General features: G+C 43.5%; 1 protein-coding gene across 1 annotated transcript in view; it reads right to left on the bottom strand.

The window, feature by feature from the left end:
* Positions 1-261: 261 nt before the first annotated feature.
* Positions 262-16,897, bottom strand: part of LOC144791739 (phospholipid scramblase 1-like) — a 188,966-nt gene continuing 172,330 nt past the window's right edge. Inside the window, exons 5-6 of the mRNA XM_078666507.1 lie at positions 2,669-2,830; positions 262-1,663 (exon numbers count right to left, since the gene is read on the bottom strand). Coding sequence (XP_078522633.1) covers positions 1,625-1,663; positions 2,669-2,830 — 201 coding nt within the window. The 3' untranslated portion in view covers positions 262-1,624. The remainder of the gene's footprint in view (positions 1,664-2,668; positions 2,831-16,897) is intronic.

Here is a 16,897-nt window from a genome sequence, read left to right as displayed (position 1 = left end):
AGGCTGTTTTTTCTGCAGACTTATAAGTTTGGCCCAGTGGTGCAGGGCAAAATGATGGGACCTCCCTACGGAATTTAGTGAGAGGCCGATTAGACCCCTTCCATATTTCACGGATATCAAGGTTCTTGTTGGTTTAGCATTTTATGGTCATGTGATGTTTGAGTTTTTAACGCTCTGTATATGCCCCACCTCCTGGTTTATTATTGATCAAAAACCATTTCAATAAAAAGACAACAAAATCACGAATAAATAACGGGAAGACATTATTGAAGTAGAGGTACAACATTTATTGTGACACTAAAAAGTACTTCAATATTAAAAATTACATTGTTGCTGTACGTCGACCGTGGATTGGTTCATTTACATGTGCATGTACAGGCTACCTGTAACCAGCCTTGGTATCCGCACAATTGTGCCATTATTGAGACTTTGAAATAGACAATGAATGCACAGGACTGGTAAAAATGAGTTAAAAGCCATTTGTCAAATTACATAGTTAGTTTGCATATTGCCAATTTTATTCCTACTAATCAAACATTTTAAGTGCCAAAATATTTAAAATCAAACACTGAAATCGACCCAAAAACATTTTCCAGTGTGCATGTACGACAATCATTAAAACCTAATGTGACTCTTTGTTATGGCACACATTAAACCTAATTGAAACTCAACAGATGCAAATATCCTACATATTGCTCAGTAGCCTCCTATGAATGAATAGGATTTTTGTGGTACTTGAAATCCTTGCAGATTAAAACATACAATTTATATGCAATACTTAACATGCTTTCTAATTCTGCATCAAACAGTAATATGTTGTTGATGCCCACACAAATGAGAATTCGTTTTCTTCAACTCACGGTGTACTTAAAAGGCATGCCAGACCCAGCCGTAGCACTAGCAGTCACAGTATGTCCTGCACCACTGCAGAAGTATAAATACAGTACAAAAAATAAAATGTGTCTCCTATCTTGCAGAATATCTGCTATTATCAGATCCATCACAATGACAGACGTATAACTCTTTCTCCCTCACTATCCTCCCTCACTCCACCCAGGGCTTAATTGTCAAAGACCCAAGGTATTTCCTAGGAGACTGCTGCAACTTACACACCCCATCCAGCGCTGCCAAATGGCAGCGCCACTGTTCCCCCGATAACCACCCAAGTCCAAAAAACGTGAGTTTGGAATATTCCATGTCACCAAAAATGTAAGAATGGCCTGGTTGACTTTTTAAACAACCAGCATAAGTGCTGTGCTAAAAAATAAACAAGCAGTGCCACCATGTGGTAGATTGTTAGAAACAAGTGTTGGTGTTGAAACAGAAGTACCGGTGCAGAGCCCCGGCAATCACCGGCACACATTAAGCTCCGGCACACATTAAACTCTGTTCCCACCCTATCCACAAACAAATGTAATAAATTGGAGCATGTGCAGTAGTTAAAATTCAGCTCAATAACAAAGCTGATGTGAAATCTCTGCATAATAAACACAGTTATGACTCTGCTTCAAGAAAAATATATATGTCGACTGTCTTATGTAAAATATATGCAATCCATTTTGAGAATTATATAACAATCATTTATATTAGCCAGTTAAAGCTGTCAATCTGAAGTGTCCGGCTGTCAATTATTATCTTGCTTGTGCTCAAAAAACATGAAATCCTAAAAAAGAAAAAAAAGACAAAAAAAATTAATTTTGTGGACCTGAAATATAGATTTTAAACATTCAAAGTTGAAGTCAGTCATTCTTTGAGATTTGCTAATTTAGAAGATCAGATGTCAGATTGAATGATTACTAAAATAAAAAATGTCTTTAGCTTTAGGTCATAAAGTGAGTTAGCTGCCTTTTTTGAATCCTTGGAGCAATCCAGCCAATCAGAATGCTCAATTTGTGGGCTCCAGCTGTTGTAGGAGGGTTCAGGGCTTCAAAACGGTGTTTTCCATAGATACCAGCTCCCAAATCTTCAGAAATGCTTTGCCTCCTTATGCAATACCCCCCACCCGAATTAGAAAGTGAAGAAAAAGAGAGGGGCAGCTTCTGATAAAAAAAAGTTTGGAGCTGTGGTGTTGCCACCCGTTTACCACCTCACCCTCTGCTGAATACATCACTAGGTGTAGGGCTGGACATTAACATTCCTTATTGCCTGCACTATGGAAGCCAGCAGTGAAAAAAAGATGGTGTCAGGAATGACTGAAGGAATGGTATCAAGTGAAATATCCACAAGACCGGAGTGGTTAGAAATACCTGACGGAGATGCTCTTGAGACAATTTACAAAGCCATGCATTTATTGTTTGGGTTACAATATTCATCAAGATGCTGCTGGTTGATTAATAAAGGCTAATCATGAATATCCTTTAACTCTAGGGAAAGTTTGTTCTGTGTGAAAAATTTCTCAAACACCAGAGCTCATGTGTGATTGTGCACTCACCAGCATAGTCAGATACCAGTGGATCCTTTTTGAGAGGGTAAGCAGAATTTTAACATCAAACTAGAGGCTGTTATCAGAAAACGACCCTGAGGTTACGATCCTCCTGAGATAAGGGAAACTGTACATCCTGCACAGGGATACCTCAGATATGGTGGTCCTTGCTCTGAATCCCACCAGAAATACTCTTGTAAGTCGGTTGCACCATAAGCATGTAACAGTTACTCCTGAAAAACTTACTATTAGGAAACAGGCACCAAGTAGCGCAGCTTTTATTTTCACATCAAGGTCCATAGGGAATTGGATCCCGAAGTTGTCTGCATCTGTGAATGCCTCCTTTACAAATCCACTCCACTGCTTGGAAATCCTTCCAACATCTTGGGACTCATCAAGGGATTTTACCTGGGAAAACAAGAAGCAACAGAAGCATAAAATGTGTGTTATGACGTCATAAACATGTTAAAGAATGTATTCCTATACGGACGTGTGTGTTACTGGACCTAGTCATCCCTTTGCCTCAGCCACTTGGTACACCCCTCTGCGTTAAAAGAGACTGTAATAAGGTTAAGTGACGCCATGTACATTTGCTCAAAAATTAGAGACTCGTCCTTACTCTTATCATAGATCCACTTTTCCCCTCTTCTGAATTGTTCATTGCTCATATTAACTTGCTGTTTCCAGGTGAGAGCAGAATTAAATATTACCCCCAAGTATGAGAAGTTATGTGCAGGTTTCAAATCAACACCTATACTAAGGTATCCATTTCTGGGGGTAGGTGACCCACAGGTCATTACAAAACAAAGAAATCAAGTCAGTACGACTGTGGTTTCTTAAAGATACTAAGGACTGTGAGACCAGTATTCAGGTTTTCATTCTACACGTTGTCTTCGGAACATATAATAATTGTGGACGTCAGAATTCAACACTGGCCTGAAAAAGATCTGCAGGGACCCCATTGGGTCTGCAGCTTTTGAATTGAGACATTTATTAGTTGCGTAAATTACCTCTTGCATGGTTGGCATAAACAGTGCATAATCTGCACTAGAAAGGAAGGGGATTATATGATTCCCCCCTCCTTGCTATTGATCTTCTCAACCGTATTTTCAATTGCATATGCACTACAAAAATGAGCAATCCATTCATGGGCCGAGATAGCTACTTCAAGTGAGGGACCTCCCTTATCTCTTTACATTGGGTGATTCATCACTTGCCAGAAGGCCAGGTTATCCTAGGCCTTACTGGCTGCCACAATCTCACTCTGTAATCGATTATATTTTTTCAGTGCAGCTTCAAGTCTCACATGACCCTTCCTGCATTTGTGGTCAAACCTTTATGATCCTTCTGCTAGAAGGCTTAGTGGGTACATCTTTTATATATTTCGAGATTGGAATCAAGAATCATTTAATTCTCATGTTGCCGGCAATCTCATCTAGTGAAACATTAACCTACATTTTGTTTTCCTTCATTAATTTTGCTAAGAAGATATCTGGGTTCACCCAGTCCCATTTATTCATGGGGCATTTCTGCCAACAACCTTGATAATCTGGTATCTTTACAGCACATACTCTGGGCTTCCCACACAGAAGAATCAATATGCAAATTTTGTAGATGGAGGTCACTAAATCAATGTCCACAAAGTTTAAAATTATGGATATAGAATCTCAGATTATCAGACACTAGTATATATTCAAAAATACTTCGTACTTCACTAGCTGTAAGTGTCTTTAAAATTGAGACTGTAGGTATACTTACATCATTGGCAAACACAAAATTAGTTTAAGAACTTGTGTTTAATCACGTTTCCATATACTGTTCATACACCGCCTGAGAGTTTATTGCTTCTGCACCCAAGTCTTCAATACAGCGCTGTCACGCCTCCATGCAAATGAGAGAACGCCCCCTGAAGGTAGCGCTGGAGCTTTATGTGCCAGCACTATTTGTATTACAGAAGGAGCCACAAGCACATCTTGTGCCCCTTCTGTAATACCAAAGTGCCCGGGCGGAGCCCAAAACAGGCGCAAATGCCCGTTATAATACGACCCCTGGTGTTCTTAAAGCCCAACATTTAGTAATGTGGGTCACCAGCCCATTATTTCTACACACTTTGATTTACTAGGGTAGAAATATAAATAGCAAAACACAAGATGATGAACGGAATGTTGCACAATGGCAAAACATTCACCCCCAGTCACAGATCTGGGTTTAATCCATCGTTATTTTGCTCACCAAGCCACCCCAGTTTAGACATGGCCATATGCAAATCAGTCTTGACCCTGTGCTTCATGGGAACAGTGCAGACCAAACTGCCAGGCCATGTCTTTACTGGACCGAAATCAAGCATCCTAGGACCGGTTTCTGGCTATCAGCCGTCTTCAGCAAGGATAGCTTGACTCCAGTGGCTTAGTGAGCACGGGACCCACGTCTGGGCATACCCTTCCCACATAGGGTGAACAGCAAAATACACAAGATGGTGGACGGAATGTTGCACAATGGCAAAACATTCACCCCCAGTCACAGATCTGGGTTTAATCCATCGTTATTTTGCTCTGTCCATCAACTGTTGTTTTGCATTTGTCACCCCGAGTGGGATGGGTATGCTCAGACGTGAGTCCCATGCTCTCCACACCACTGGAGTCAAGCTATCCTGGCTGAAGACAGCTGATAGCCAGAAACCGGTCCTAGGATGCTTGATTCCAGTCCAGGAAAGACTTAGCTTGGCAGTTCGGGCTGGACTGTTCCCATGAGGCACAGGGTCAAGGCTGATTTGCATATGGCCATGTCTGAACTGGGGTGGAGCGGAGTGCAAAAGAACGATGGATTTAGGCCCAGATCCCTGTACTGGGGCGAATAAATGACATTGTTCTGCATTCTGTCCATCAACTGTTGTTTTGCATTAGAAATATAAATAGCCATACCTTCTTTGGCTCTACCTGAATTTGCCTTAATTGCTGACATGTGGAATGTCATAACCAATAATATGGAGTGGTTCTAATGACCATAGGTCTTGAAAACATAGCATTAATATCTTTCAGTGAAAGTAACCAATTCAATGTTTAATTTGTTTTGTAGGTCCGCCACATTTCAATATAGGACACTCAAACTAGTGTTAACTGACTTAGCCAACTTTTTACCCCTAGCGTCAACTAGCTTTGCCAACTGTATCCCCCATATCCACTACACCTTCTAACATGCCAGTTAGTGGGGCATATGTAACACCTATTGGTAAAAGAGATTAGGTTTTCTCTGTCCTGTTGGCATCAAATGTGGAGGTTCAACACATGCTGGCCACTGTGGGCACACCAATGTTTTTAAAGCCTTCTTGCCATTGTAAAAAAAACTGTGTCCCGGAATAAAGCATTGTGGTGAATGGAAAGCTAGGAATGGCTAAAGGAGTCACATGATCCACAATCCAGCACCATTCCCCACAGCCTCATCCCTAGTCTCTCTCCTTGTGCCTTTCCACATTCAGTCCACTCTCCTCTCTTGCACCAGCCCCGTTGTTGAAGATGGAATTAAGTAGGCATCTAGTACCATAGAAAGAGCAGATATTCCTTGGGGGCTTTTGTAGAAATGTGTAAATTCACAAGAGTTATGTAATTTTTATTTATGCAGAGTAATAGGTGTGCTCATGTAATTGTTGGGTGATGGTGAATAGTGTGAGTGAGTGCAGCATGAGTGTAGGTTGAAAATGTGCCAATGTGTCCGGTGAGCTGCATGAATGCAATGTGAGAGGAGGGTCAATGTGAGTGTTGGGTGAGAGGAGTGCGTGCAGAATGGTGTGAGTGGTGAAAATGCAGCGTGAGTGGTGTGCATGTGTGTTGGGCAAGATGAGCAGCGAGTGTGATTGGTGAGTGCACGGTGAGAGGAGTTAGTGCAGATGGAGTGGTGTGGTCCTATAGGTTTCGGCACACTACTGCCCCTTTGTGCAGGCAGGATGAACAGAGTGCCTGTAGTGCAGGCTGAGAGGTTATTTTGTGTAATTGCAATGCGAGTGGAGGATGTGCAGGGTGAGTCATGGGACTACAGGGTGAGTGCTGTCCTTGTATCCATGGTGTGAGTGATGTGTCCTTGAAAGTGAATATGTGAGGGACTGGGGAGCTGTGTGAGTGACCCTTGTGCCTATGTGAGTACACAGTGAGCGTGCACAGTGAGCAATGTGACAGTGTGCGAGTAGGGTGAGAGGAGTGACTGCAGGGTGAGTGGTGCGACTGCAGGGTGAGTGGTGCTACATAAGAGTTTGGGTGAGGGTGAAAATATAGACTGGGAGGAATGAATACATGGGGAGAGATGTGCCTGTTTGCAAAGTGAGCAGTGAGAGTGACAGGTGAGTGAAGTGTCACCTGAGTGTAGGGTGCGTAGTGTGCTTTTGCAAGGGCAGGGTGAAAAGCATGAGTGCATGGTGAGTGGTGTGCGTGCAGTGTGATCACTTTGAGCTCAGGGTGAGTGGTGTGCTCATTTGACCGCAGGGCACATGGAGGGAGAAATGCATGAGGTCATGGTTGAGGGGCATGAGTGTAGTGTGGTCGCTGAGAGTGCAATGTGAGAGGTGTGCTCATTTGAGCACAGGGTAAGGGGAGGAGGAACAATGTGAGAGTGGGGTAGCAGCTTGAATGCAGTGTGATTTCCATGAGTGCAGGGTGAGTGGTGAAAGTGACAAGTGAGTGGATTGTCAGGTGTGTGCAGGGTGAGTGGTGTGCACATGTGAGTGCAGGGTAGAGGCGGGTGAATGGCCTTAGTGCATTGAAAGCAGTGTCTGTGCAGTATGATCAGTGTGCGCGCAGGGTGAGGGTGAAAGTGAACGGTTAGTGATGAGAATGAGGAGTAAGTTGTCTGAAGGCAGGATGTATACACAGACATCTGGAGTAACTCTGCATTGTATTGATGGCTTGCATAGAGTTTGATATGTTAAATTATTGCTATTAGGGCAACAATCAGAGATGGAGGTTGGATGAAATAAATAAGGTGCTGATCCTGCAACAAACGTTCAGTCTCCTGATTAGGGTTGCCAGCTGATCGGATTTCAACCTGCACCACTTGTATTTTGATGTCCCACTGTTAGAAATGGGGATCTCTAGTTGGCAGAGGTAGGTACCTTTGACCAAATAGGGGCCTTTGCTTCTAGTCAGAGAAAGGGGAGTACACTCCTGGATATCCCCTGCTCATCCCCTTGGTAGTTTGGCACGAGTAGACAGGCTTATCTCAGAGGCAGTGTGTAAAGCATTTGTGAACACATACAGTAATCCAGTGAAACCACTACAAATGGACACCATACCAGTTTAGAAAAAAAGGTAATCTTTACTAGACTTAACACAAGACCAAACAACAAAAATCCACAATACTGTAATCAAAATAATGTCTTTAAAATGGTAGAAATTTCTTAGTTCAATGTAGATGGTAAATGCAACACTTTACTCTCAAAGTACCTTGGATGCGTCACGCAAAACAAATAAAAAGGGTCGCAGGGAAGGTGATGCTTCGGTTCCCTACTGCAGCGCAGGGGAGGTGATGCGTCAATTCCTTACCGGAGAGGAGGTGACACGTTGGTTTCTTACTGTGATGCGGTGCGATGCGACAAGATGGCACCGCGATGCGATGATCCGGTGCAATGCGTCAAAATGGCGTCTTTGCTGCGATGCGACAATGTGGATGCGATGCGTGCACGCATGACCGCCATGAGGCGAACTTGCTAGACTCTTGAGCCACGACAGGCCCTGACACATGCTTCCCCGGTGATGCGACGGCAACATCTGCTGCGGCGAGACGCCTCTCCGGTGATGCGACACGCTTCGTCTGTAATGCAACAGTAAACGGCTGAGGTGGTGACATGCTTCTCCTTGTTGAGTCGTGCTTCCAGCTCCCAGTGACACGCAGTCTCTCAGAGGGCCCAAACAACAGCAGGCACCTCACTGCAGGCAAAATTCCCAGCAAGGGAAATTCAGGAGGAACTGGTGGTGAAGTATTTGTGTCCCTGAGACTTCAGAACAGGAGGCAAGCTCAGTCACAAACCCCTGGAGATCTTCCTCAAGATAGTAAAAGTGCACACAAAGTTCCTCTCCTTCTTTCCTTGGCAATAAAGTATCCAGTGCTGGCCACCCCAAACAGCAAACAGCACAGGGGCAGTATTCTTCCTTCAGCTTCTCCGGTTCTTCTCCTTGGCAAAGGTTTGTCTTGATTCCCAGAAGTGATCTAGAATTCTGGGGTCTGGGCCCCAATATTTATACTGCAACATTTTTTGTCCTCTAAGGCAGAGGGTGCCTGTGCCCAGCCAAAACCAGTTCTGTCTTCCCTGGTGCAGCTTCCTTGCAGGAGGTAGAGACAGCATTGTTTGAGAGCAGACCTGGCCCAGGTAGCTGAAAGGAAATCTGCTCCCCCTACTCTCTATTCTAGGAGGGCTCAGGTCAGTGAAAGGAAATCTCAGTCTCCTACTCTATTCAATGCAGGTCCCATTCAGCCCAGCCCTGACCCATCAGACTGCTGGAACAAAGACCCTCTCCAGCCCTCTGTCACTCATAAACCAGACATGAACTACACAAACCCAGCAGAGACATGCTAGACGGTTAGGCAAGAAAATACCTACTTTCTAAAAGAGGTATTATCAAACAGAATGCAAAAATCGCCCTCACTAAAAGATGTATTTTACATTCTGAGTTCAGGCATGCTAAACTCGAATCTCTACCTTGTTTCATGGGTCAGTTAGGACTAGAAGATGTTATAATCAAACTTCCCATTCTGGCTTATGGGAACAGGTAGATGTGCATTAGTGAAACACTAAATTGGCTGTAACTCACTATCAGGACAGGCAACACACATCAGGGCATGTCCTACTTTTTACATACAATGCACCCTGCCCTTGGGCCTACCTTAGGGGTGACTAATATGTAGAAAAGGGAAGGTTTAGGGTCTGGCAAGTGGGTGCTCTTGCCAAGTCGACATGATAGTCCCAGACTGCACACAGGTTCTGCAATGGCATGCCTGAGCCATATTTGATAAGCTGCTTCTGTGGGTGGCACAACCAGTGCTGCAAGCTCACCAGCAGAATTTGATTCACAGGCCCTGGACACACATGGTGCACTGTACTAGGGTCTGACACATATCAAATAAGCCAATCATGGAGTCACTAATCCAATACAACAATGTACAATATGGAGCACTTGCACTTTGGCACTGTATAGTAGTGGCAAAGTGCCCAAAGCATCTAAACCAGCAAAGACACAGGAGGCAACAGCAAAAAGTGGAAGGGAGACACACATCAATGGTGCCAGGTGTAACACCCACTCACTACAAAAAATAAGCAAAATCACCTAAAGCCGGTAATTTTGGCACTTATCTGTGCACACTTTAAACAGCACATACAAATAAAAAGCACTTTTAAATGTGTTCTAGGGCTGCATTAATGATCCAAGACTAATAATTACAGTTTCGTTTAATTATACAAATGGAAACAAATGCAGAAAACTCAAGTTACAAATAACTACATTCCATTTTATTTACAGCTCTATTTAGTTTCAAGGTGAGGCCTTTTCAGATATATAAATACCAACAAATGGCCAGTATTTTTCAATCGAAAAGGTGGCATCCCTACTTGTGAGATGCCTTTTGACTAAATGCATTCTGTGACAGTAAAAATGAAATACAAATGTAAGGAATAGTGAAGTGGGGACCAAGGGGTTACTGGAACCAGTAAACAAAACTAACAAAGCCTTGTTCACCAGTTCAAAGGTATGTAAATGGTATTTTAAAGACCTGTGAAAAATTCAATTGTGGCAGAGATAAGACTCCAGATACCGCCAGCTGAGCCCACAGCATCTCAAAGCCTTCAGCCTTGTATCAGGTGGCGACTTTTCTTACAGTCTAACTTTTCCTGCATTTCGTCCTCCAAAGTATACTTCCTGCTCCCAGGTTTCACTTTTATAATGCTTTCACTGTTCTTTACACCGACAGCAGTAATTGTGTTGTGAGTCCTTGATGGCCCCAAAACAAGTACCGACTTTTCCACTAACGTGAGGCACAAATTAAACTTATTCAAGTGTTCTTCGAACCTCACCTCAAGCCCTGCAAGCATTGAAGTTGATCTGTTACTGCCTTTTGTAAGACTTATAAGTCCTTATTTGTGAAGGAACCTCCACAATTCTCATTGGTCACACATTTAGGTGAAACGGTGTTAAGGATCTGACACACTCAATGTAAGAGGATTCTTTGGGGTGGGTTGTCAAATGCCACAGGTTATGAGGATACTACTGGCAGAGGGTCACTATGTGCACATGTATTTCCACCCGTTTCTCCACGGTCAATCCTGCTTTGAGTCATCCCTGTTGATTTTGAGTTTTTAGGAGTAGCAGGGGCTACTACCACCTCATGTACGTCCGCCTGTGTGTTTATAAAGTGATGGGGAGCCTCAATTCTAGCGTTAGAAATAATTATCCCTTTAAGTTATCAGTTGCTTCTGACCGGAAGTAAGCCTAGGGGTCTCCAACCCTTTCTGTACTGAGAGCTACTTCTATTCAATGAAACGCATTGAGAGCAACTAATATTATTGGCGTGGTCTAATTTCAATTTTGTTATATGTATATTAATTCAACCAAGCAAAAGCTTTCTAATCTAATAAATTTGGTTGAACTCAGATGAGCTACTCGGAGGTAGCTGGAGAGCTACAGTAGCTCATGAGTTACTGGTTGGAGACCCCACTAGTCGGAGTACCTGTTTTACGGCAGTGATTGTGGTGAATTTTCCTTTCCCCATTGCTCCTTCCAAGGCCAGCATAAAGAACCAACAGACCTAGCCAAGCCCAGGCTCCTCTGGGCTCTGACTGGCACTGACAGGCCCCTCTCTGTGCCCAGGCCATGTCTGTCACGTCCTGTGCAACAGGTGAGAAAGCACTTGAAATAGCCAACTGGGCTCTTAAGCTTTGTTGTCCAGTCCAGTGACCCACAGATGGAAACAGTGTCTCACAAATCAGGTTTGAATGTACTCAATATAGGGCAGCGGGGCTCTCTCACCTCCCTCACCAGCAGGAAGTACTGGACCTCATAGTTCAGTCCATTGGCCCACAGACGGAAACGAAGCCCCATGCAGTGTGTGAGCAAGCTATGAATAGTGCAGCTGGGCTCCTCCTCACACACCTCACCAGCAGGGAGTTCTAGGCCATGTAGTCCAGTCCAGTGGCCCTCAGATGGCAACAGCATCCTGTGCTACTCGGTCACCACTTTGCACGTGAATAATTACTGACACTGAAGTGCCACTGTTATGGCCACAGCAATACTTTATGCCACATGGAATCAGAAAATCATGCTGCAGGTCAGTCACCCCTCTTGCTGAAGGATTACTGTAACCACAAACATTGTTTTCACCATAACAGAATACATTGATGGTCATAGCAGTCTTTTCACAGTAGATAGTGCCACCATGTTTACTGAAACCCAAACCACTGTCACTATCGGGCCGGACTGGTGATACCGGGCAATCCCCGGTAGGCCGGAAAGGGGGGGGGGGGCGGTTTTGTCACAGGGGGGCGTTTTTTTTACCAAAACAGCCGACGCACTAAGAAATAAAATAGCCCATCAATATTCATACTTTGTCTGTCCCTACGCAGCCGCAGCACAAACAAACGGAAGTCGTTAACCTGCCTCCCCCCATGCGACTGTGGAAACAGAAAGAGCTTGGTGCAGTGTACATCTCCCTAACAGGAGATGGTAACTTTAGAAAGGAAAACGAGTGCACATGATGTTCGATTATCCCAGCGGCTGCCGGTTTGTAGGGACAGTCTTGCTTTCGACTTGCTTTTATTCTGGATTTTGTAGACATGGTTACAGTCAGTATTTGCAGTGTTCATGCGTCTCAAAAAGACGGCAATTTTTAAGTGGAATTTCTTTATTTGGTACTATATCGAAAAACGTTTAATTTGTTTTTAGGAAGGGTTGTGCTAGGCTACTAACCATCTGACTTTAGTCAAACATTACTGCTTTAGCTGCCAACTTGTTCCATATCATGATGAGGAGTTTGGGCCAGTTTTTGCTTTGTAAGCCTATAGCACCGAGCGTAACTGGGATTTGTATAACCATACTTTTAATGCGCGTGAATCCTGCCCACTCACATGAATTCTATATTGAGATGCTCAGTGCCATGGTCCTTGTGATATCTCGTTCGCCTCATCACTTTTCCCCCTACAAGTTGGACATGGGCTTATATTTGTTATAATGTGGTACATTTAGATTAACTACATGTCTTTGAACAAAAGATTCTTAAGACCATCTCATCGCTCAAATAGGTGTACTTTCTGAATTTTGTTTCCCTCATTGTCATTGCTTGATTTTGCTCAAGACAAAGTGTCACTCGTAGTCATTGAAATGTCACTCATAATTGCACTGAAATTAAGAAAATGTCACACATTGCAATCTGAAACCTTGACAGCTATGCAGCACCCAGTTCTTTCAGTTCAGTTCAAAAGACCTTTATTCGAATTTCATAAAATTCATAAAAGTACCACATAAAAACGATTCATTTACATAACACAACATTATACAAAAATACATGGTTAAAAATGTAATACAGTTTTAATGAGGCTAATTTCAGGGATTTTCCATCATTTTGCGCACTCGTGTTATCAGTCTCAAGAAAGTGCTAGTGCGAAAGATTAATTCATCTGAATCCAGGGAAACCAACAATAGATAAGACTCCCCCAACAAGAGGGGTCTATGTTTCCTAAAATATGGGGTTAAAAACCAATTGATATATTTTAGATACAATTTACAGAAGAATAGGAAGTGCAAATCATCTTGTGTGCTAACACCATCACACGGACATGGGTTATATTCTGTGCTATGTTGATAGCCCAGAGGGAAGGCCAACAGATATTTCACAGAACCCGCTCTTAGGCGGAACAAGAGTGATCTCTCCCAGTTGGTCATGGGTAGAGTAAGATAGTGCGGGAGTGGTTGCCTACATAGTTCGTTCCCCATGTATTTTACAACAGTTGATTTTGATGATTCTCTTCCCATTCGTTCGGAGTTATAAAGTGCATACAGTGCTTGTTTCACCTCAATTTTATCCTTTGGCTCAATCCTGGTAGGGTCGGAGAAGAGACTGTCTCTGTCCACGGCGCTCAATGTTTTTAACACTCCAGAAAGCCATGGAATCACCATGCGATGGTCACATTTTAAACAGTGCTTTATAATATTTTGTGTAAGAGTGGCTGAGTTATTCCTCCAAATCCTAACCCAGAATAGAGCTGGTCTAGATCTGATAAAATCGCTTACATAGGGGAGGTTTAATTCATTATGACAGATAAATTCAGAAGATGAGATTGGGGCGCCCAGTATTTTCCTGCAAAATCTACTTTCTTCCCGCTGAATACCTGGGCTTCTTCCCAATGCCCAAACCTCAGCTCCATATGTAGCTACCGGTAGGCACTGTAGTCTAAAAAAAAATTAAAATAGCTCTAGTGGCGCCTATTTTCTTTGGGCACGGCAAGCTCAAAATGGAATTGGTGGCTTTCGAGAACTTGCCCATGGCGTGGGCCAAATGCCCACTCCATGAGCCGTTCGCAGCGAAAACCAGACCTAAGTATGGAAATGTAGGCACAGATTCAAGTTTATCTGTCCCTATATGTATGGTATTGAACTTCCGTTTCCCGGGGCCACATGGCATGATAAAAGATTTTTTTAAATTTACGCGCAGATCTAATCCCTCCATATGTTGAACAAAGCTTTGAACAAGTAAGCGGAGGGCATTTGGTGTGCGGCCCATAAGCACTGCATCGTCTGCATATAATAACACTGGTAGTGGTTGCCCCAGGATTATTGGTACATCACTAGTCACTTCTTTCAGGCTTCTTGCAAGGCCATTAATGTAAATTATGAACAACAGGGGTGCTAAAACGCACCCCTGTCTCACCCCCCTGCCGATGTTAATAGCTCCAGAGACTTCTCCACCCATCCCAATCCTGACCTGTGCTTTAAGATCCATGTGGAGATAGGCCAGGAAGTTAACAAGAGGCTCGTCTAGTCCATAATTCAAAAGGATAGCCCAGAGTTTGGATCTATTTACTAGATCAAAGGCGGATGAAAGATCCATAAATGCAAGGTAAATAGGAGATGATCGAGCAACGCTGTACTTGTCGATTATCAATTTTAGGTTCAGACATTGCTCCACCATCCCTACCCTGCTCCTGAATCCCATCTGACACGGGTCCAATAGGTCTATGTCTTCAGTCCATTCTAGCACCCTATTATAAATAACTCGCCCCAAAATGTTTAGAGTGTTTTCCAAAAGGGAGATCGGTCCGACCTATAACCCTTTTTGAAGATTGGGACGATAGTACTGGTTGCCCAGGTAGTGGGCATAGGCACTGTTGGCAAGCTGTTAAAGACGTTAAGAAGGATTGGTGCCCAAAGATCCGGGTTATGCTTAATAATATCAATGGGCAATCCATCGGGGCCTGGTGCCTTGTTGCCAAGGCTCTCTTTTATGGCTATTTTCACCTCATGGAGATCAATCTGTAGACTACGCGCCTGTTCTGGGGTGAAAGTTACCAATTCCTTGGATGGTGAGGCATTAATTTTTAGAGAAGTGGGCCTCCCAAACGCTGCTAGTTATGTTACAACTAATTGCTGTTAACTGTTTCCCCATTTCCCGCGTTTTCCTGACCACAGACCAGAAGGAGCCGCTGCCCCCAGATTTGCACTGGCGACCAGCGACTCCCACTGTTCCATCAGTAGTGTGGACTTTCTTCTAGCTATTTCAAGTTTATAGAATTTCCTGGCTGTCTGAACCATCGTTGTGCACCTAGGTTTGGTGGTTAGTGCCCTGCGTAGTTCCCTATTTGCCAGTGAACAGGCGGAATCAAACCACCTTGGTTCTTTGCTTTCCTTTGGTAACGGTGCTGACAAAAGAGGTTTTATGGTTAGACACAGTTCACCAAAATCAGCAATTATTCTGTGGTAGTTCCCATCCATGGATAAGCAGGAATTAATTAGCTGCGGGTGTTCCATTTTTACGCTTTCCAAGATTGCCCCACAGTCAACCCCCCTCCATTTTAATCGCAAGCCATCAACTGAAGGTGTGATGTCCCTTGCACCATTTAAGTTGGTATAAACCGGAGTAGGGGCTAAATGCAGAGTTACTGCAAGTGGGTTGTGATCTCCAAATGATGTCTCCATCACTGTGGACTTTGTTACATGATCTATTAAATGTGGGGACATAAAGATAAAATCAATGGTGGAACTGCTGTCCCTGCCTCTGAACGTAGGAGCATGGGAAGCGCTAGGGTTGTGGCTAGTTTTCATGGCATCACCAAGGTTGAACTCGGTTAGTATATTGGCGAGTTCAATACCCCTTCGTTCGGCTTGGTCTAAGCAGTTCCTATCCTTGATCCCATGATTCTTTGGTATTTTTGCGTTGAAGTCACCCCCAATTAAAATCCCTGTCCCATCATCAACCTGTAGACTGATTTCCAGATTATGTAAAGTTTTGGAAAGTGCCTCAAAGTTCTTATTAGGTACACAATAAAAATCATTATTGTAAAAATGAAATAAATAAATCCGGGTTTTTCGCTTGAATTCAAGAATTTGTATATTCGGGTTCCCTCTAGAAAGGTCTAATAGTACCACCAGCCAGTATCTTAATCCCAATAAATAAACCTCCGACTGCACGGCCAGAAATGGGCTTCGGTGCAGTCACACTAAAACAATGATAGCCCTCTATGTGTAAATTCCCAACAGCCCAAGTCTCTTGAAACATTATAATGTCTGTACCATCCAATATCTTGGCCCATTGGGGGGTCTAAGAGCCTTGACTCTAGCCCTGCCACATTCCAACTAAGGATTGACAAGTCAGAGTGACTAGGGTGACTGATTAGCTTATTCCTGGTACTCGTCACTATATTCACATTAGTTTTCGGTGATGTGGGAATTATATGGTCATGTGTGGCTATAAGTGTGACAGTACAGTCAAGCATTGCTGTTCTCTGTGTAGCATTGACTTGTATGGATGGTAGATATTCGTCAGTAATATTACTTAACACTAGGCGACCACTGTTGCCTTCCCTGTCAGCAACTAATGTTCCCCGAGTTATACTTGCTTCTACTGGTACTGGGTGTTCCTTGTTGTCATTACTTATATCTTCACATCCATTGTTATTGCCTTCCCTATTGCCCAGTCAATCCTGCTCGTCTAAGCTTGAGAAGGCGTATTCGAACCGATTATAGGTTGGGATGTTATATATGGACCTTACCTCATTCTGAGGCAGATACCGATTTGAGTTAATCATTGGATGTAACCTCTCCCTTTGGTCGTACTGTTTCATTGTGGGGAGGTAGGGGTAGTACATCGGATGCGCTGGGGATGGGGCCTGATGACACTGCGCAGGTCCCTTCGGGTAATTAAGATCTTGGTCCTGGTGATAAAATGGAAACCTAATCCCGGTACCCAAATTAGGGTCCTGGTAACACACAACCATGTTAGCATTAGGAGAAA

This window comes from Lissotriton helveticus, chromosome 11 (genome assembly GCF_964261635.1).
Source record: "Lissotriton helveticus chromosome 11, aLisHel1.1, whole genome shotgun sequence".
NCBI lineage: Eukaryota > Metazoa > Chordata > Amphibia > Caudata > Salamandridae > Lissotriton > Lissotriton helveticus.
Note: the sequence above shows the minus strand (reverse complement) of the source record. Positions and strands in the feature narration are given on the sequence as shown.